This window comes from Bufo gargarizans, chromosome 8 (assembly GCF_014858855.1).
Source record: "Bufo gargarizans isolate SCDJY-AF-19 chromosome 8, ASM1485885v1, whole genome shotgun sequence".
NCBI lineage: Eukaryota > Metazoa > Chordata > Amphibia > Anura > Bufonidae > Bufo > Bufo gargarizans.
In genome coordinates, this window is record NC_058087.1 from 74,482,790 (window position 1) to 74,504,511 (window position 21,722).

A 21,722-nucleotide genomic window follows, 5' to 3' on the forward strand; every position below is an offset into this window, starting at 1 on the left:
TGTCAGCCATGTTTCTGTGAGACCCAGAAAGGAAAGGTTTTGAGAGATAAACAGTTCGTGAATGTACGACAGTTTGTTACGGACAGAGCGCGCGTTCCATAATGCTCCTGCAAGAGGAGCCAAAGGGGCAGGGGTCAGAGGAATGGTAATTAGGTTTAAGGGGTGCAGGAATTTGTAGTGGTACATGGAGGTGATGGTGGGGATTTGCTGAGGGGGTCCTGGATTTGGAGAGATATCACCAGCAGTAAGGAGAAGCAGAGAAAGTGTTAATAGGTGAGAATAAGAGAGGGCATGAGGTGTCTGTGTGTGTTTTGGAAGGAAGTGTTTTATGTTTGCAAACAGGTTTGTGCAAGCTATCAGATGAGAAGGTAAGATGGAAGAAGAGATGAATAGTTCCTTGCTGGGTGAATGGATGTGGGGGTATTTCAGGAGGTTGTGGAAAAGTAGAAGGAGTAAGAGGAAAAATGTAAACATTGTTTGCATTGACTATGGCTAATTACCTGTGGTCCCCTTCTGGACAAATTCTGGTATAATTCAGTCTGTGCACTTAAGGAGTTGCACTTGAGAGATGTTGCATGTGGGAAGACCATGGATCTTAGATTTATACCACTCAGTGATCAATCAGGTGTGACCAAGAGGGGAGGGGGCTACATATGGACTAATCAAGGGAGGACCAGATACAGGGGTGAAGTAGTGTAAACAAATACTCAATAAATCCAGCAGGAAAAGAGACTCATTTGCAGGTAAATCTGTTATGTAGGACATAGACATTTATCGCAAGTGTTCCCTGGGTAGAGTAGCATATTGTAAAACAAAAATTACCTTGGATTATAACCGTTTGCTATAATGGGAAGTAAAACGTGACTTGGTGCCTGAACCATTCAACATATCAAATAAATCTGTAGCAGGCTTAGGGCTCTTTCACACCTGCGTTCTTTTCTTCCGGCATACAGTTCCGTCGTCGGGGCTCTATGCCGGAAGAATCCTGATCAGTTTTATCCTAATGCATTCTGAATGGAGTGAAATCCGTTCAGGATGCATCAGGATGTCTTCAGTTCCGGAACGGAACGTTTTTTGGCCGGAGAAAATACCGCAGCATGCTGCACTTTTTGCGCCGGCCAAAAATCCTGAAGACTTGCCGCAAGGCCGGATCCGGAATTAATGCCCATTGAAAGGCATTGATCCGGATCCAGCCTTAAGCTAAACGTCGTTTCGGCGCATTGCCGGATCCGACGTTTAGCTTTTTCTCAATGGTTACCATGGCTGCCGGGACGCAAAAGTCCTGGCAGCCATGGTAAAGTGGAGCGGGGAGCAGCATACTTACTGTCCGTGCGGCTCCCGGGGCGCTCCAGAGTGACGTCAGGGCGCCCCACGCACATGGATGACGTGATCGCATGGCACGTCATCCATGCGCATGGGGCGCTCTGACGTCACTCTGGAGCACCCCGGGAGCCGCGCGGACTGTAAGTATACCGCTCCCCCTATGGCAACCAGGACTTTAATAGCATCCTGGCTGCCATAGTAACACTGAAAGCATTTTGAAGACGGATCCGTCTTCAAATGCTTTCAGTACACTTGCGTTTTTCCGGATCCGGCGTGTAATTCCGGCAAGTAGAGTACACGACGGATCCGGACAACGCAAGTGTGAAAGAGGCCTTACTCTTCAAATTCAGTGGGATTATTTAAAATTGAGATTAAGTGGGATTGTGTCATTCCTCTTGTCATTCCATAGAAACCAATGATAATCCCACTTAATCTTAATTTAAAATAAACCCACCAGGTTTGGAGAGTATGTCTGCTACATATTTATTAGATATATCAAATGGTTTTGTCTGTCATTCAAATATTACATTTCCATTATTCTCTATGGGCATCCCACTTTCCTGGTAAAGTCTATGTAAAGGTAAAGCCTTTGTGTCATTCCTTTTAGTAGGTCCCCAAATGTGAGGTGAAGAGACCTTCCTCCTCCTTTCCTGCAGCGGTTTTGGGTGTTTTCTACAGTAACATGGGCTTAGGAAAAGCCATTCATAGACAGATGTTGTACTAGACGCCCTCCCTCCCCCTCACAAGCCGATGACAGAGGCATTCTCCTGTTACTACAGCCATGACGACAGAGGAGCTGCTGCTGCTCTTCGCCCAGCCTCCCTGCGCCATGACTGACAACCTCTGGCAGGTGACTGGATGCCACCGAGCTGCCCAGAAGAGAGGTGAGGGCGCGCTTTCCCGCCTCCTCGCTACTTCTGCCTCATACTCATTCCCCGAAGGCCTGGGAACCGCTAGCTCACTGGTCAGACGGCGTCTAGGAAACGCTCAGCAGCCAGTCAGCTACTGTTGCTCCGCAGAACGCCGCGCTGCTATTGGTGGAAGACGAGCGACCAATCAGGGAGGCCGTAGAGTGTCGGTGGGCGGGACGCAGGCGCACAGGGTGTTGTGTTGTCTCCAGACACAGCTGCCGCGGGCTCCACAGGTGCAGCAGCCGTCGCCCCGACACCGAGGGCCCTTCGCCCGCTACCTCACCACGTGACGGCTGCCGGTCTCTGGACTGTTTTCGCTGGCTGTCGGAACTGCCGCCTTTTTTTTTGTTACCACACAAGGGACTCTATAGAAAGAGAGGGATATGTCCCAGCAGCGGGTGAGGAGAAATGGCTCCCCTACACCCCCGGCGACCCCCGCTAACGGCAGTACCGGAGGAGCTCCAGGTAGCCGGCTGCAGCCCATGAGGGCCACGGTGCCCTTCCAGCTGAAGCAGCACGGCAGCCCCACACGGGTCAATAATAATAACAACGGATCCGCCCACCGCAATTCACCCCGCAGCAGCAGCCCCGGCAGAGGGAACGGGGGCAACGGCAACGGCCTGGAATCCCCGCCTGCTGTCACCAGCTCCCGGAGCAGCCCGACCGTGTCCACACAGACTGGGGCGTCTCCCACCCGGGGGCACCACCATCATCACCACCACCATCATCACCACCATCATTCCCATCACCATCATCACCACCACCAGCCAACCCTGGGCTCCCCTACCTCGACCTCTCCGGTCATCTCCAGCCCAGCAGCCGATCCCAGCACACCGGGGGCGCCCTCCTCCTCTTCCTCCCCGTCTCCGGTGTCCTTGTCTAACGTCAGCCGGTCGGGCTGGCAGCCGAGGAGCTCCCCAGAGAGCATCTCCCCAAAAGGTAACCCCTGATGATGGCTCGCTCTTGTCTGCCCATTGTATTTGAGGTTCTGCTGGTTTTTAACTGTTAGATGTCTTGTTGGACTGGAGGCTTCCTGTGGATGGCGCTGTGGCTGCCAGATGGCACAGTGAATGGCAGTGATTGGTCTCCGGGCCCAGTAATGGTTATAGTTCCGGTTGTGCCCGCTTTCCACTGCTCGGCCTTGGTCACACCGCGTAGATTTGATGCAGAATTGGTTTTCTTTTTATTCGGTGTTGGATGGAAAAAATACAAGAGCGTCAAATCTTCACATTGCAGGAAATCAATTTTGTTAAAAATAAATAAATGGATGGGTTGAATTGTTTAGAACAATGGTCCCCAACCTTTATTGTACCAGGGACTTACTCCTTCTATGCCCCCAGTATTGCCCTCTGCACATATAATGCCCCCCACTAGTGCCTTATTTACATAAATCTGGCTTCTTAAATTATCATGCTCTAAAACATAGTGCCCACCCCCCCTCAAGTAGTGTCAGCCTCCCCCCCATTAGTACCTCTTTACATACAGTGCCCACCCCTCCCAGTATATAATACGCTTACCCCTTGCCTGTAGTGCTCACAAAAAAACTCTAAATGCCATTGTTTGTCTGCGATTCAGGCTTCTTCTGGCCAGCTGTCTGCGTTACTGTACAGGAGGTTGCCATGACCTTCTGCATGGGGTCTCTGGCGGCATCTCTCCACCTATGACCTTGCGCAGGAGGTAGCAATGATGTCATCATGGCGATCCTGCACCTTTGCACTGCCTTAGACCTCAGGCCTAGTGGCCTTCAGCTTTTGGCTTTATTATAGAATCTGTCCAGTTTAGGCTACTTTCACACTAGCGTTACTTCCATTACTGATGATAATAATGCATCCGTCATGAAGGGATCCGGTTGTATTATCTGTAACATAGCCAAGATGGATCCGTCATGAGCTCCATTAAAAGTCAAAGTAGGACGGATCTGTTTTCTATTGCGTCAGAGAAAACTGGTCTGTCCTCATTGATTTGCATTGTGGGTCATGGCGTCCGTCTTGCTTTGCATCCCATGACGGAAAGAAAACCGCAACATGCTGCTCTCCGGTATGAGAACAGAATGCATCTTGGAGCACACCGTTCTGTTCTGTTACATTTTGTCCCCATTGACAATGAATGGGGAATCAACGGAAGCGTTTTTTTTTCCGGTATTGAGACCCTTTGACGGATTTCAATACCAAAAAACGCTAGTGTGAAAGTAGTCTAAGGCCTCTTTCACATGTCTGACTCCATTGACTTTGGGTCACAGAGACGTGCACTACTTTGGTATGTGATGCGGAGCAAATGCCCATTAAAGTTTGTGAAAACCGCTGATATAATAGGACGGCATCCAAGATCTGTCAGTGATTTTCACTGATGAGCTCTGGAAACTTTCAGCCTAGCGGTGTACTTGGGATATGGATGACACACGGATCCTTCATGGACATCTTCACGCATGAACCACAGACTCTCTGGTCACAACATGGACGTGTGACAAAGGCCTTGGCAGGAGATACTGTGCTATTACCGGGTATCATGTTACCCCCTTTGGTGCCATTTACACAAACCAGGAAGCTGCATGAATGGCAATCATGGGCGATATTCTCCAGGCTTGGGTTTGCAGGTTGTGGGCCTGTCCTGTTTCTGTACTGCAATTTATGTGAAAGCGGTGACCGCAGTGTCAGTGTGTATACGCCCTAAATGAGGGCGGCTGGTGATCAGCTGATATCATGGGGAAATGGGACACGTGTGCGGACTGCGGCCAATGGAGGAGCCACGACTCCTATGTGTTTAGTCCCAATTGCTTGGATTATTAGAATAGAGGCAGCTCTGAAAGAAATTTAAGTTTTGTCACGGCCCTCTTAGGGTGCGACCAAACAGTGCCGCTGTGTTGCGCTTGCTTTGCGCCCATGCTGCAGTCCTAATGGGACCGCGCTGTTCAGTGGGTCTGTATAGTCAATGATCTATACCAGTGTATTACTGTACTGTGCCGGCAGCAGGGGGCGCACGGCGTCATAGCAACCAGTGACGCCGTGCGCTCCTGCTCTCAGGAGGGATCCAGGCCGCGGTTCCACGGCCCGCACACGGCTGTGAAACACGGCCGTGTGCATGGGGCCTTATACAGAACGAGCAAGTGTATGAGATCGGACAAAACTCAGGGACACTTTGCTTTTTTACTTCTGTGCGGGGTTTGAAATGCGCAGAAAGCAGCCCGGACGTCTGTGTTTTTTTTTTTTTTTTTTTTTTTTTTTTCTTGGTAAATCCGCACCTATGTGTCCACATAGACCTTCTGTAGCTGTCAGCGCATGCTTGTGTGGCCAGAAGCTCTCCCCCATTCACGGTATGAAGAGAGGAGACACTTCTGTCAGCAGCTTATCTCCCAGGAGAACAAAAGGATCAGGCACCCTTCACGTCTCCTACATCTGGCGGGATCGGCCAGCTATAGTATAATGTGTATGGGTCTTGTCCACAAAGGGGAGGTTTTATCAAAACTGGAGCAGAGGGAAACTGGCTTTGTTGCCCATAGCAACCAGTCAGCTTGATCCTTTCATTTTCCAAAGGTGCTGTGAGAAATGAGGTGGAATTCATTGCTTGCTAGTTTTCTGTTGCACTCGTTTTGATAAATCTCCCCAAAAATGCCTGAGCCAAAGGGTTGGTTATAAGTGTCGGATCGTCAGGACTTCTAATGCTAGGGCCCGGGTTTCTGCCATGGTTTTGCTTGGTGCAGATCCGCCTGCAGTTTTAGGCTACATGCACACGACCGAATGTGTTTTGTGGCACAGAACATTTAATATTTTTTTGCGGATCCATTATAACAATGCCTAAAACGGACAAGAATAAGACGTGTATGTGTGGGCTTTTTTTTTTTTTTCGTGGCTACAGAAAGGACATATGGATGCAGGATAGCACACGGTGTGCTGTCTGCATTTTTTTTGTGAACCCATTGAAATGAATGGGTCCACATCCTATCCGCAAAAAGAATGGACATGGAAACAAAATTACGTTTGTGTGCATGTAGCCTTAGGCCTCATGCACACGACCGTTGTGTGCATCCGTGGCCGTTGTGCCGTTTTCCGTTTTTTTTTGCGGACCCATTGACTTTCAATGGGTCCGTGGAAAAATCGGAAAATGCACCGTTTGGCAGCCGCATCCGTGAGCCGTGTTTCCTGGCCGTGAAAAAAATATGACCTGTCCTATTTTTTTCACGGCCAACGGTTCACGGGCCCATTCAAGTCAATGGGTCCGTGAAAGAACACGGATGCACACAAGATTGGCATCCGTGTCCGTGATCCGTGGCCGTAGGTTTTAGTTTCATACAGACGGATCCGAAGATCCGTCTGCATAAAAGCTTTTTCAGAGCTGAGTTTTCACTTCGTGAAAACTCAGATCCGACAGTATATTCTAACACAGAGGCGTTCCCATGGTGATGGGACGCTTCTAGTTAGAATACACTACAAACTGTGTACAAGACTGCCCCCTGCTGCCTGGCAGCACCCGATCTCTTACAGGGGGATATGATAGTACAATTAACCCCATCATATCCCCCTGTAAGAGATCAGGGCTGCCAGGCAGCAGGGGGCAGACCCCCCCTCCCCAGTTTGAATATCATTGTGCGGCCCCCCCCTCCCCTGTTGTTAACTCGTTGGTGGCCAGTGTGCGCACCCCCCTCCCTCCCTCCCTCTATTGTTTTAATACATTGGGGCCAGTGTGCGCGCGCCCCCCCAACCCCCCCTCCCTCCCTCTATTGTTTTAATACATTGGGGCCAGTGTGCGCACCCCCCCAACCCCCCCCCCCCCCCTCCCTCCCCCTCCCTCCCTCTATTGTAATCATCATCGGTGGCAGCGGAGTAGAAGATTTTCATACTTACCTGGCTGCTGCGATGTCTGCGTCCGGCCGGGAGCTCCTCCTACTGGTAAGTGACAGCAATGCGCCGCACAGACCTGTCACTTACCAGTAGGAGGAGCTCCCGGCCGGACATAGAGATCGCAGCAGCCAGCAGCCAGGTAAGTATGAATCTTCTACTCCGCTGCCACCGATGATCGGGGGGGGGGGGCACACTGGCCCCAATGCTATTATTACAATAGAGGGAGGGAGGGAGGGAGGGGGGTGCGCACACTGGCCACCAACGAGTTAACAACAGGGGAGGGGGGGCCCACTGGCCACCAATGAGTTAAAAACAGGGGGGGGGGGTCTGCCCCCTGCTGCCTGGCAGCACCTGCCAGGCAGCAGGGGACAGTCATGTACACAGTTTTTTTGTATATTCTAACCTGAAGCGTCTCCATCACCATGGGAACGCCTCTGTGTTAGAATATACTGTCGGAAATGAGTTTCACGATATAGCTCATATCCGACAGTATATTCTAACATAGAGGCGTTCCCATGGTGATGGGGACGCTACAAGTTAAAATATACCATCGGATTGGAGAAAACTCCAATCCGATGGTATAGAACTCCAGACTTTACATTGAAAGTCAATGGGGACGGATCCGTTTGAAATGGCACCATATTGTGTCAACATCAAACGGATCCGTCCCCATTGACTTGCATTGTAATTCAGGACGGATCCGTTTGGCTCCGCACGGCCAGGCGGACACCAAAATGACTTTTTTTTCATGTCCGTGGATCCTCCAAAAATCAAGGAAGACCCACGGACGGAAAAACGGTCACGGATCACGGACCCACGGACCCCGTTTTTGCGGGCCGTGAAAAAAAACTGTCGTGTGCATGAGGCCTTACTCGCATTCAGTGGAGCTAAACCATGTGCAGACGTCCTTTATGGCTGATGGTAGTTTCTGCATCCAGAAGATACGTGTCTGTTCTTCACTTAATCTCAAAATATGTGGAAATAATCCGCTGCCGTATGGACAGCGTGTGCAGAAATCTGTGAACAAGCCCTTAGGCCGCCTGCACGTATGTAGATCCACACTAATTTCCATGCGGATTTATGTGCGTTTCTGCAACATATCCACACCAAAATCCTCAATTTCTAATCGCTAAGTTTCGTGCGGATTAGAGGTGGTTTTGCTGCAGATCTCACCTCCATTGAAAAGGCTGAAATCTGTAATGCAGGTCAATTTCCGCACGGAAACAATCCACGAAGTGCCCATGAGATTAGTGTAATGTCCTACCCTTTGCTGGTACTGTCCTACGCTTTGGATTTTCATCATGGAACTGCACGTACTCCGCAATGTGTGCAGGGTACACAGGGCAGATTTGTGTGCAGAAAATCCAAGAAATCTGCACCAAAACCACAGACAGAAAATACATAAATCCGCACTATTTATCTAGTTTTTAGTGCGTTTTTTTTTTGTTGATTTAATGAGGATTTTCTGTTAATCTCAACCTTCTATTGAGAATACACGACAACTGACATGCTGCAGATTTCAACTCCCTCACCTAAGAAACAAGCAAAGTCTACATGAGATTTGTCTAGTCTGATACACATGGCTGATTCTGTATTACGCCGCTGTCGTTTTTCTGCACATAACTGCACCATGTGCAGGCAGCAAGTATCGTCCTATGGTGGGAAATACTGTCCAGAAGTCACCCGGGCCTAGTCTTAGCTGCTAGCACATGGCAGTCTTCTAGTCAGGCTTTTACTGCTGTATTTGAAAGTCAAAACTTGGAAAGGTGCTGATCTTTCCGTTGTACTTTCTCTTGCTTTTGCTTTACAGACACGTGAAAGTGGCCTCATACTGCTTCTACACACATGTACAAACTGCGCCATTCATGTAAGGGTCCATTCACACGTCCATAGAATGGGTACGTTCCGCAAATTGCGGAACGGGTGCGGACCCATTCATTCTCTATGGGGCTGTCCGCATCTTCATGTCCACAGCTCCGGAAGAAGATAGAACATGTCCTATTCTTGTCTGCAATTGTGGACAGGAATAGGCAGTTCTATGGGGGTGCCGGCCGGGTGTATTGCGGATCCGCAGTACAGTGCGGATGTGTGGACCCTAATAAGTGCATGCAGGTTTATGAAGTTGTTCAATCACTTGCTATGCACTTTGCCAATAGTTGCGGTTCACGATAGTTGCGGTTCACCTGTTTAAAACGCTGTTTTTCTCTTGTTGATCCGATGCTCAAGTTATGATACTTCATCTTAATATGCAAATGAGGCCTTTGGTGCAATTAGGGTGTCAGTTGCTCTTACTGCCCGCCGAGCTGCGCTCCATTCTGTGTCACTCTCCTCCCGCACTGCTTTCATTGACAGGGCCAGGCAGTGGCAAAGCAACCAGGGAGAGGCTGGCCGCAGTAAGGAGCAGAACTTGGGAGCAACAAGAGCAATGGTGATGCCCTTATTGCACCAAAGGCCTAAATTGCATATCAAAAGTATCATAACTTGGTAACGGAGCCGAGGATACAAAAGAAAAGCAGCGTTTTAATCAGGTGAACCCCAGTATGTATCTGTACAAACAGTTTGGTGGGAGGGTGCAGGAGAACTGTGGTGTAAGCTGGTGTCACACACAGGTGTTTTGTGGCTTATTTGTGGACTTTTGCAGTTGTCTTTAGCAATGTTTAGGGGAAAACAAATTGCCGCATGCTCTGGGTCTTTTTTTCCTATTCGTGCTGTTCTTATTTTATTGACCTCCTGACTATTTGCATGACGTATTTTTCTACCATTGTATTTTCCTCATATCGCTCTACAGAGGACGTGACGTGAGAGGGACGACATACTTTCCTAAGGCTACTTTCACACCAGGTCCGGCAGGTTCAGCAAAAAACTCTTCCGTTACTGATAGTACAACCATCTGCATCCATTATGAATGGATCCGGTTATATTATTTTTTACATAGCCAAGACGGATCGGTCATTAACTCCATTGAAAGTCAATGGAGGACAGATCCGTTTTCTATTGTGGGCGCATCCTAGGACGGAAAGCAAACTGCAACATGTTGGGGTTTGCTCTCCAGTATGAGAACGGAACAGAATGCATTTTGGAGCACTCCGTTCTGTTCAGTTACGTGTGTTATTTTTTTTTTTTTTTTTTCTTCCAGTATTGAGATCCTATGACGGATCTCTATACCGGAAAGTAGCCTAAACCTGATAGTTCAGATCAGCCCAATGTCTCCAGGATGGGGGCTCGCCTTGTTCTTATGAAGGCACTCCTTTTTCTGAATATGAACCTGTCCAGCCCCCCTTTCTTTACGCTGGGTTCTCTGCAGTTTTGGAAGCCAAAACCAGGAGTGGATAACAAATGAGACGAGAAATCTGTTCTTTATACAGGCAGTGCCCCATTTTTGGATGTGGCAAAAGTGATTTAAAAAAACGCATGTGGTTCTTCCCACAACGTATCTGCGTTTATGCCACTGGTCGTGGCTAGGATCGCTGAATAGCGGTGGTGATCGCATAGAAATTAATAGGATCATGTCCTATGGGAGCTTCAATGTCTGTCACATAGGAATGAATAGAGACGTAATGGACTTCCTGTCCTGTGTCAGTTGGAAATCTGAGTGCTGGTCACATGACACAGCTGAGGATCAGAAGGGAGGTTATTACTGAAATAGTCACGGGTAAGAAAATTGCATTCACTATAGTTTACATCATGTACTTTTCTAACAGGTCAGAGAATAATTTTTTTTGTGGGGGTGCTTCTTTAATATTGGAGCGGACTTATGGATGGAGTCTTAAGGAGTTACTACGTATCCAGCAGATATAACACGGTTCATGTTGTAGAGCTGTGGTAATGTAATGTGCAATATACGGATGAGCCGAGGGAGGCGCAGCTGATCAGTTACCTCCAAGAGCCTGCATGCCGAAGGCTGGTGATGACTTCCTAGGCATAGCGTGAGATTTCTCACATTAGCACCAGAATGTACGCAGACATTTTGTCTGCAAAGAGGCATTTCACAGCCAGTCGCTCAGGAGCAGCGGAGACTTTCAGGTACCTGTGGGAATGTAGCGCTGCACTAACAACCCCTTGGCCTCATGTACACGATTGTATCTGTTTTGGAGTCTGCAGATGGCAAATCCTGCATTTTTCCCTTGTGCACGTCCTGCACTATGTGAGAAATGCCTGTGGTTGTGAAAAACCAAACTCCGTTCAGGTATTCTGGGTTCATGACCGTGACTACTTGCAGAACCGTTTTTGGCACTTTCTACATAAAACATTGCACGTGAACCCAGCTGCACACCTCCTGACAAGTCATGACGAGGGGTCCACTTTTCTTCGCATATTTGACTCCCCTTGGGGCAGGTACAGGACAGCAGCATAGTGGGTGTGGGGGCTGGGCACTGCACGGCCTCCATTAGTCACTACGGGCATAGGACGCTGCTAATTTATTATCCCCTGCCTCCATGTATTCTGTAGGCCTGTACTAGATGTCCTCTTCAGACCATGTGACTGTCCTAATAATGCAGCTCTGAAAGGTGTATACGGTGCTCTATGCCGTAATATAGATCAAGATCAATCACACTTCTCTATTTCATGGGGCTTAATGGGATTCTGTCATCAGATTTGAGGCCTATAACCTAAACATATGGCCAGGTCCCTACTAATACCCTGAATCCTAAAGTGACCTTATCAAATGCGCCTGTGGCTCTATTATCATATAAAACAGGTTTATATAACCTGTCACTCACATCACAAATGTGTCCAAGGGGAAGTCTCATGATGCAGGGTGCCCGACTGCAGCCATCTCCTTTTGGTGCCCAGAGCCGCCTACCTCACGTCATCGCCGCCTCTCTAACCTCAGCGCCACCTCTGAAATCGTCCGCTCTCCTCAGCCAGATCCCGCGTGTGCGCACTAGGTATAACCTGATGGGCCCGTGCAGACTCCTGGCAGCGGCCTCGTTGAGCGAAGTGCGCATGTGCCGGCTGGCGCACTTCGGTCAAACCTGCCTTGACCGCCCTATTGCAGCCATCCTCTCACAGCCGCACGGGATCTGGCTGAGGGAGCGGACGATTTCAGAGGCGGCGCTGAGGTGAGAAAGGCAGCTGTATAGAAAGGGAGGGCGGCGCTGGGCACCAAAAGGAGATGGCTGCAGCCGTGCACCCTGCATCATGAGACGCCCCCTTGGACACATCTGTGACGTGAGTGACAGGTTATATAAACCTGTTTTATATGATAATAGAGCCACAGGTGCATTTGATAAGGTCACTTTAGGATTCGGGGTATTAGTAGGGACCTGGCCATATGTTTAGGTTATAGGCCTCAGACAGAATCCCTTTTAGTAAATCTCATTATTAAGGTGGCAAATGCACTTCTAAAAGTTATCCCTAGTCTTTTTCTACAAGTGGTTGCATGGCCTGTGTACAGTCATCACCACTCTGGACACCATCCCTGTGATCACTGGGAATTGGCAGAGGTCAGCTTGTGCCCTCCAAGCTTCACTTGGGAAGATTGACTGGTGCTGGGCTCATAAGTACAAGCCTGCTGTATTGCTTTAAATGGGTTTTCCAAGATTTTTATACCGATTACCTATCCTCTGGTCCAACACCCGGGACCCCCGCCGATCAGCTGTTTGAGAAGGCACCAGTGCTCCTGTGAGCGCCACTGCCTTCTCTTTTCTTGTTTTAAGCCAAGTGAGGACACTTCATGTGTCACGTGGCCTAGGAGCAGCTCCGCCCCATTCAAGTGAATGGTGCTGAGCTGTGATGCCAAGCCTAGCCGCTATACAATGTATAGCGCTGAGCTTGGGGAGAACAGAGAAGGCCACGGCGCTCACAGGAGCTCCACTGCCTCTCAAACAGAAGATCGGCGGGGCTCCAGAGGATAGGAGTGCTGAAAAACCCCTTTAATACCATTTAGAGCTATGTTGTACAAAAGTCACATGGATCATAGGTACAGTAGACTAGAGAGATTCATGGGACTTTTATGGGAACGTTCTCTAGACATGCTGTCATTCCAGTGCAGAGGTCATTGTGCAGGGAGGGGGGGAGTAAAATGGTGGAGCCTGTGTTATCTCTATGATACCTTTTTAGGTGCATTTTGACCCACTGATTTATCTGGCACATTATCAGGAACGACCATTCCTGCAATCTGCCTGTCTGAATGTGCCGCTGATCACCCGATGAATGAGCGTTGCTCGTGCGGACACCACTGATCATAGTTTCAGGACAGCGATCTGCTGCTCAGAAGCCATGATTTTGTATGAGGACGATGGTGATCCCTCGTCCTCATACAGTGAAGGAGATCGCTGCATGTAAATCCACGGTCCTCTTCATCGAGCGAACAGCCGACTGTTGGGAAGGAACGCTTCCTTCCTGACAATCGGCCGCTGCATCGCCCCGTGTAAAACCAGCTTGGATTGTAGTCCTGCCTGCGGTGGTGATCTGTCATGTGATGGGATTTTCAGTGTTATGGATTCAAATGTGAACAGAGCCTTCCTGTCACTGATGAGGAGAATCACAAGTCACTGATTTGGACTGTGCATCTGTCTGCAGAAAAGTCACATTTGGGTATTTTTACCTAATGAAACCTGTTTTTTGCAGATTTTATAAAGTTGTCTACAAATTAGATTTTGATTTCAAAGTGTCTGCCGTATGTTTGTGACTTATAATTTACATATGGCCACTATGACCGATGAATGTCTCTTGATTGACAGTTGTCATTCATTTTTGTAACTAAAATTTTACATTTATTATAGAATTAAAATTATTTACTGGAACTAACTTAATTAAAGCTTTCAGCTTTATGCACTGCCACTGGTAGAAATGGAGTATGCTGTAAATTCGGCTTGGACTTCACTATGCACTGCCTGGCTCACCATGCTCTATTTAGTGCTCATATCACAGTGAGCTACCTTTTGAGTTGTATGAAGCCTGCCAAAGTTTTAATTTGGTCATAGTGGCCATATGTAAATAATACGTTTCATTAGTCTCAACACGTGTTAGTGGGTCCAATGTAAATAAAGTGAGAGTGCCCTATGTTTGTGGGCCCATAAGCCCAGTCTGAAGTTTTATTAGGAAGACTGTAGCAGTGATGGTTATTAGAGCACAGACGGGGGACAGAAGAGCAGTGATGTGGGAAACTTCCTGACCTAGAGCAACTTTCTTATGATGAAAGAATAATGTATTTTCCAGTTGGTGTACGTACAGTACAAGAGGAGTTGGCAGTGAAAGCGGAGCTGCCGCTCTCCACATGCTCTTATGCAATCAGATTTTTATTCTTTTTAGTAGCAGTATTGTTCCAAGTTCAAGTTGCAGCTGTGTTATTATGTAACAGTGAGATGCATTATAAGCTATAGTACAAGAGCATTTGTTTGTTTTCTTAACCCCTTAAGGACTAGGCTCATTTTCACCTTAAGGACCAGGCCATTTTTTGCAAATCTGACCAGTGTCACTTTAAGTGCTGATAACTTTAAAACGCTTTTACTTATACAGGCCATTCTGAGATTGTTTTTTCGTCACATATTGTACTTCATGACACTGGTAAAATAAAGTCAAAAAAATTAATTTTTTTGCATAATAAAATACCTAATTTACCAAAAATTTGGAAAAATTTGTAAATTTCAAACTTTCAGTTTCTCTACTTCTGTAATACATAGTAATACCCCCAAAAATTGTGATGACTTAACATTCCCCATATGTCTACTTCATGTTTGAATTATTTTGGGAATGATATTTTATTTTTTGGGGATGTTACAAGGCTTAGAAGTTTAGAAGCAAATCTTGAAATTTTTCTGAAATTTACAAAAACCCAATTTTTAGGGACCACTACAGCTCTGAAGTCACTTTGCGAGGCTTACATAATAGAAACCGCCCAAAAATGACCCCATTCTATAAACTACACCCCTCAAGGTATTCAAAACTGATTTTTACAAACTCCGTTAACCCTTTAGGTGTTGCACAAGAGTTATTGGCAAATGGGGATGAAATTTGAGAATTTCATTTTTTTGCCTAATTTTCCATTTTAACCCATTTTTTCCACTAACAAAGCAAGGGTTAACAGCCAAACAAGACTGTATCTTTATTGCCCTGACTCTGCCATTTACAGAAACACCCAATATGTGGCCGTAAACTACTGTACGGCCACACAGCGGGGCGTAGAGTGAAAGGTACGCCGTATGGTTTTTGGAAGCCAGATTTTGCTGGACAGTTTTTTTTGACACCATGTCCCATTTGAAGCCCCCTGATGCACCCCTAGAGTAGAAACTCCATAAAAGTGACCCCATCTAAGAAACTACACCCCTCAAGGTATTCAAAACTGATTTTACAAACTTTGTTAACCCTTTAGGTGTTGCACAAGATTTAATGGAAAATAGAGATACAATTTCAAAATTTCACTTTTTTGGCAGATTTTCCATTTTAATATTTTTTTCCAGTTACAAAGCAAGGGTTAACAGCCAAACAAAACTCATTATTTATGGCCCTGATTCTGTAGTTTACAGAAACACCCCATATGTGGTCGTAAACCACTGTACGGGCACACGGCAGGGCGCAGAAGGAAAGGAATGCCATACGGTTTTTGGAAGGCAGATTTTGCTGGACTGGTTTTTTGACACCATGTCCCATTTGAAGCCCCCCTGATGCACCCCTAGAGTAGAAACTCCAAAAAAGTGACCCCATTTTAGAAAGTACGGAATAGGGTGGCAGTATTGTTGGTACTAGTTCAGGGTAGATATGATTTTTGGTTGCTCTATTACACTTTTTGTGCGGCAAGGTAACAAGAAATAGCTTTTTTGGCACGTTTTATTTTTGTTATTTACAACATTCATCTGACAGGTTAGATCATGTGGTAATTTTATAGAGCAGGTTGTCACGGACGCAGCGATACCTAATATGTATACAATTTTTTTTTTATTTATGTAAGTTTTATACAATAACTTCATTTTTAAAACCAAAAAATTGTTTAGTGTCTCCATAGTCTGAGAGCCATAGTTTTTTCAGTTTTTGGGCCTAGTGGGGTCTAATTTTTTGCGGGATGAGATGACAGTTTGATTGGCACTATTTTGGGGTGCATATGACTTTTTGATCGCTTGCTATTACACTTTTTGTGACGTAAGATGGCAAAAAATAGCTTTTTTTTACACCGTTTTTTTTTTTTTTTACGGTGGTCACCTGAGGGGTTAGGTCATGTGATATTTATATAGAGCCGGTCGATACGGACGCGGCAATACCTAATATGTATACTTTATTTTTATTTATGTAGGTTTTACACAATGATTTTATTTTTGAAACAAAAAAAATGATGTTTTAGTGTTTCCATAGTCTAAGAGCCATAGTTTTTTCAGTTTTTGGGCGATTATCTTGAGTAGGGTCTCATTTTTTGCGGGATGAGATGACGGTTTGATTGGTACTATTTTGGCGTACATGCGACTTTTTCGATCACTTTTATTACCTTTTTTGGGAAGTAAGGTGGGCAAAATTTCAATTTTCTCAGTTTTTATTTTTTTATTTTTATGGCGTTCACTGTGCGGGGAAAGTAACATGACCGTTTTATAGATCAGGTCGTTACGGACGCGGCGATACCTAATGTGTAGTTTATTTTATTTTTTAATTTTTATTCAGTGATAAATGTTTTTTTTTTTAATCTTTTTTCACTTATTCTTTTTATTTTTTGACCCAGACCCACTTGGTTCTTGAAGATCCAGTGGGTCTGATGTCTGTAAAATACAGTACAGAAACTATATAGGTTTCTGTACTGTATTTTACTTACACTGAACAGATCTATGCTTTCAGCACAGATCTGTTCAGCACCATGGACAGCAGGACGCCTGAGCAGGCGTCCTGTTGCCATAGGAACCTTCCCCGTCTGCTCAGTTATGGTCAGAACTTCGCAGACGGGGAAGGGTGAGGACGGGGCTTCGGGGGGCTCTCTGGGGGCTCTCTCCCTCTCCATCGGGGAGCTGGAAAGGCACAGCAGCCCCCCGATCGGAGAGGGAGGGAGCTCCCTCTTACTGTTAACCTTTTCCATACAGCGGTCCGTACGGACCGCTGTATGGAAAGGGTTAAACGGCTGACATCGCATCAACGATGTCAGCCGTTTATACCAGGGTGCCAGCAATGTGCTGGCACCCTGGTATACCCACTGTACACCAACGATTACGCAATAGGAGGCGGGCGGGGGATCGCGATCCCGCCTGCCGCGCCTCCCGCAACGCCCCCACCGCCTGCGACACCCCCCGCCTCCCACAACGCCCCCACCGCCTGCGACACCCCCCCTGCACCACCCGCCGCCATCAAATCATGCAGGGGTGCAGGGGGGGGGGGGGGGGTGTACTATATTGATTTTAGGCACTCTAAAGTTTCTGATCAGAAACTGCAAAAAGCGCAGCAAACCGCAGGTCTGAATTGACCTGCGGTTTTCTGCGATCGTCGATGCGGGGGGGGTCAAATGACCCCCCCCTGCATTGTTACAGGATGCCGGCTGAATGATTTCAGCCGGCATCCCGTTCCGATTAACCCCCGCGGCGCCGGCATCGCTATTTAAAGCCATGATGTACCGGTACGTCATGTGTCCTTAAGGACTCGGGAAACATGCCGTACCGGTACGTCATGTGTCCTTAAGGGGTTAAAAACCTCTGTAGTGGGCTACTGTTATGTAGCCCCATTGTTTACAGTGCTGAGCAGCCCATTGTGGGTAGGACTTCAGCAGGCAGTGTATATAAAAAGGGAAGACGTGTAAGATACAGCAGTGCTCCGCTTGTCCTCATTACCCACGTACTAGGCAACATACCATATTTTGCTTTGAAAATGTCATGTGTAGTAATACTTTTGGTGCCATTTAGCCGCACCCTTTCGTTACTCTGTCAGACATGTCATAGCTCTGCACTTACTTGGTACTTACTGTCTCGAGCGTATTCATCGTTCTTGGCTGCTCAGGCCTAAATATTTCCATGCAGACTTGTGCTGCCGCCAGAGCGCAGTTATTACTAGCTGTCTGCTGCCAGACGTGTGCGCCCTCTAATGGTCTAACCCAGGCATGTCCAAACTGCGGCCCTCCAGCTGTTGCAAAACTACAACTCCCAGCATGCCCTAATAGCTGTAAGCTATCCAGGCATGCTGGGAGTTGTAGTTTTGTAACAGCTGGAGGGCCGCATTTTGGACATGCCTGGTCTAACCTGAATTTTATATAGGAAAGTATGTAGTCTCCTGTAATGTCACTTCCTCTGTAGAGCAGTTTGTAAAAAAAAAATATAAAAAAATTTAGCTAAAATAAAGTAATGCAAAAACACAATTAAAAAAACAGAACTCACATTGTCACTTGTGTTTTATGAAGTAGGGTCAAAATCAATGGGTGTCTATGGGACAACATGGCAGAAAAAGATTACATATCCAGAGTATGGTGCAATTAAGTAAAATGCACCAGAAAAATCACCTTTTAGGCCTCGTTCACATTTCTGTTTTTCACTGATAAATTTTTGCCAAAAAAATGACATTTTCACTTGTAACATTTTTCAAATAAAGATCACTTTTGAGGGGCATGGCGAGTTCATAGAAGATTTTTTTATTTATTTTTTTGGCACAAGTTAGCGGAATCTTTTTTTTTTTTTTCTTACAAAGTCTCATATTCCACTAACTTGTGGCACATAATTTTTTTTTTACATGAACTCACCATGCCCCTCAAAAGTGATCTTTATAGCGCCACAGCAATTTTACGGTGTTTTTGCAGTGATCAGAAAAAATATTTCTGTCACTGTAATGGGGCAGACTGAATGCAAGTGTGCGCACAAGATCAGGCCTGATCGGGCAAACACTGCGTTTTTTGTAGAGCCTATAGAACATGTCCTATTCTTGGCCGTGACTGCGGACAAGAAAAGGCATTTTCTATATAGTTCTGGCATTGTGCGGATCCGCAAAATGCAGAAGGCACATTACCGGTGTCCGTGTTTTGTGGTTCCGCAAAACACATACGGACGTCTGAATGGAGCATGACAGGGAGGTGATCAGGGGTTTATAAGTGAGGGGGGGGGGGGGTGTGCTTGCTGCTTGGTGCTACTTATTACAGAGCTGGCTGTGTCCTCTGGTGGTTGATCCAAGCAAAAGGGACCACCAGAGGACCAGGTAGCAGGTATATCAGACGCTGTTAACAAAACAGAGTCTGATATACCTTTCAAGGGTTAAAAAAAATCGCATCTACAGCCTGCCAGCGAATGATCGCCGCTGGCAGGCTGTAGATCCACTCGTTTACCTTCCTATCCTGTGAACGTGCGCTCCTGTGTGCGCGTGTTCACAGGAAAGCTCGCCTCTCGCGAGATGACGCGCCGGCGCGTCAAGGAGGAACAGACCGCCCGCCCGCAGGACGCATCCCCGCGTTAGGCGGTCGGGAGGAGGTTAAAAGGGTTTTCCAGGACTTTAATACTGATGACCTATCCTCGGGATAATCATCAGTATCGGATCGGTTGGGGACGGACGCCCTCCGATCAGCTGTTTGAGAAGGAACTGGAGCTCTTTTGAGCGCTGCAGCCTTCTGTATGTTCGCCAAGCACATTGCCGTACATTGTATAGCGGCTGTCACCTCTGGGACCCGCACCTACAATGAGAGCGGGGAGAGCTGTGGCTGGAGGACCCCGGATTTCCCGAGGTCCGTCCACCACCAAGCGCTGTTCCCATAAAAGTGAATGGGAGTGCACCATGCATGTGCGGCCCATGCTCCTGTTCATTTCTATGTAGTGTAGTGTAGTGTAGTGCTTGGTGCTACTTATTACAGAGCTGCCTGTGTCCTCTGGTGGTTGATACAAGCAAAAGGGACCACCAGAGGACACAGGAAATCAGAGGACAGAAAAACGCTGCTTGCGGGGTTATACTGTCCATGAATGGAGCGCAGCCAAATGGAACGGAATGCATTCAGTTTTGTTCAGTTTTGTCCCTATTGACAATGAATGGATACAAAATTAAAGCGTTTTCTTCCGCTATTGAGTCCCAATGACGGATCTCAATAGCGGAATTGAAAACACTGGTCTGAAAGTAGCCTTAAAGATAATACAACCGGTTGTATAATCAGTAACGGAAGCGTTTTATGCTGAATCCTGCCGAATCCAGTGTGAATGTAGCCTAACTCATAAATACAAACACTGGTAATAACATCATGTACCTTTCTAGCGGGTCAGAGAATAACATTTTTGTGGGAGTTCTTCTTTAGACTACATGCACACGACTGTCTTCTGCAATTTACGGAATGGGCGGCCCATTGTAGACATGCCTATTCTTGTCTGCAAAACTGCCAAGAATAGGACACTCTATATTTTTTGGGCAGGGCCTCGGAACTGAGCAACTGATGCGGACAGCACACTGAGTGCTGTCCGCATTTTTTGCTGCCCCATTGAAGTGAATGGGTCTGCACCCGAGCAGCAAAAACTGCGGCTCAGATGTGGACTATAACTACGGTCGTGTGCATGAGGCCTTAAACAGATATTTGACCATTTGTAGAGAATACGCTTAAGAGGGCATGTATCACCTGTACTCCAGAAAAGTGGCGACTAAAAGTCACTAAGTTTGGCGCACACCATGGTTGCCCAAAATTTTACGATTTTGCGGAAGTCACTGCAGAAAAATAATGCAGGAGAACCTTGTGATCTCACTACACCCTCACATCCTTCTTGGCAAAGTATATGGAAGGTGAAAGTAGTCTGTTAGTAAGTCGAATAGGACCTCAAGACCAGTGTGACATAATTTGGGGGGGGGGGGGAATTTATCAAAGGTGACAAAACTATTGTGGTGTAAAAAGTTGCAAATTGTGGCGCACAACATATTTGTGTCCTAATTTGTGACTTTTTGAGGTCCTCACCACTTTTCTAAAGTGATGCAAAAATGGGGTGGGCTTACCGGTGCCTGCCAGACTTGCAGAAATCGGCATACGTTATAGCTGAAGTATACGCCAGCCCCTGGCTTTTGTAGATTTGAGTTTCTGGCGCACGGAGTGTCGGAGATGGGCCTAATTTATTAAGAGGCATCTGTCAATAAACTAAGCGATCCCCTGCGCGCCGCAGTGAGATGCAAGACTGGCATATGGAAACACTGGTCGTGATGAATCTCCTCCATAGTGATTACTGTGGTGGTCTCTGTAGGACCGATCTCCTCTAACAAAGTGTTTCAATGGATCCATTAGACTAAGACCTTTGCATGTGACAGAGAAGTAACTAAAATGTAGTTTAATATTTCTTATGAGTAGAGGATATCTCTCCACTACCATCACCATCTTCATCTAGTCCACCCAATTTACTACAGTGCACTTTTTCCCTAGATACCCTGGCCGCACCGTATCTCTCTGGACAATGGCCCCGAGACCATGGGCAGGTGGCTCCTTGCATGAAAGATCAGTCTACACAGGTAACGTATGTCTGTCCGTCATAACTCTGCTGTGTTTCATTATGAGCCATGTGTTCGCTGGGGGTGGAGGTACTGGACCTACTGTGCAAGTCTCACTTCTCTGTCTCTTTCACCCTGCATTCGAGTCAGAGACATACCTTTCGACAACAATTTTTTTTATGTGGTGGCTGAATGTATAGGAAAGTGCAGCCTGTAAAGTAGAGGAACTCCAACGTATAGCATCTCAAGGACTGAGGTTTTTGGCCTCCGTCAAGTGAGTAGAACCCTTGGGATACGTTTGACAAGTATGGCGGGAGCTTTT

At 46.9% G+C, this 21,722-nt stretch overlaps 1 protein-coding gene across 2 annotated transcripts in view; it reads left to right on the forward strand.

Annotated features, from left to right (window-relative positions):
• The first annotated feature begins 2,417 nt into the window (after window positions 1–2,417).
• Window positions 2,418–21,722, forward strand: part of FAM117B (family with sequence similarity 117 member B) — a 45,023-nt gene continuing 25,718 nt past the window's right edge. For both annotated transcript variants that reach the window (XM_044304095.1, XM_044304096.1), the window contains exons 1-2: window positions 2,418–3,173; window positions 21,336–21,421. In XM_044304095.1, coding sequence (XP_044160030.1) covers window positions 2,618–3,173; window positions 21,336–21,421 — 642 coding nt within the window. In that variant the 5' untranslated portion in view covers window positions 2,418–2,617. The remainder of the gene's footprint in view (window positions 3,174–21,335; window positions 21,422–21,722) is intronic.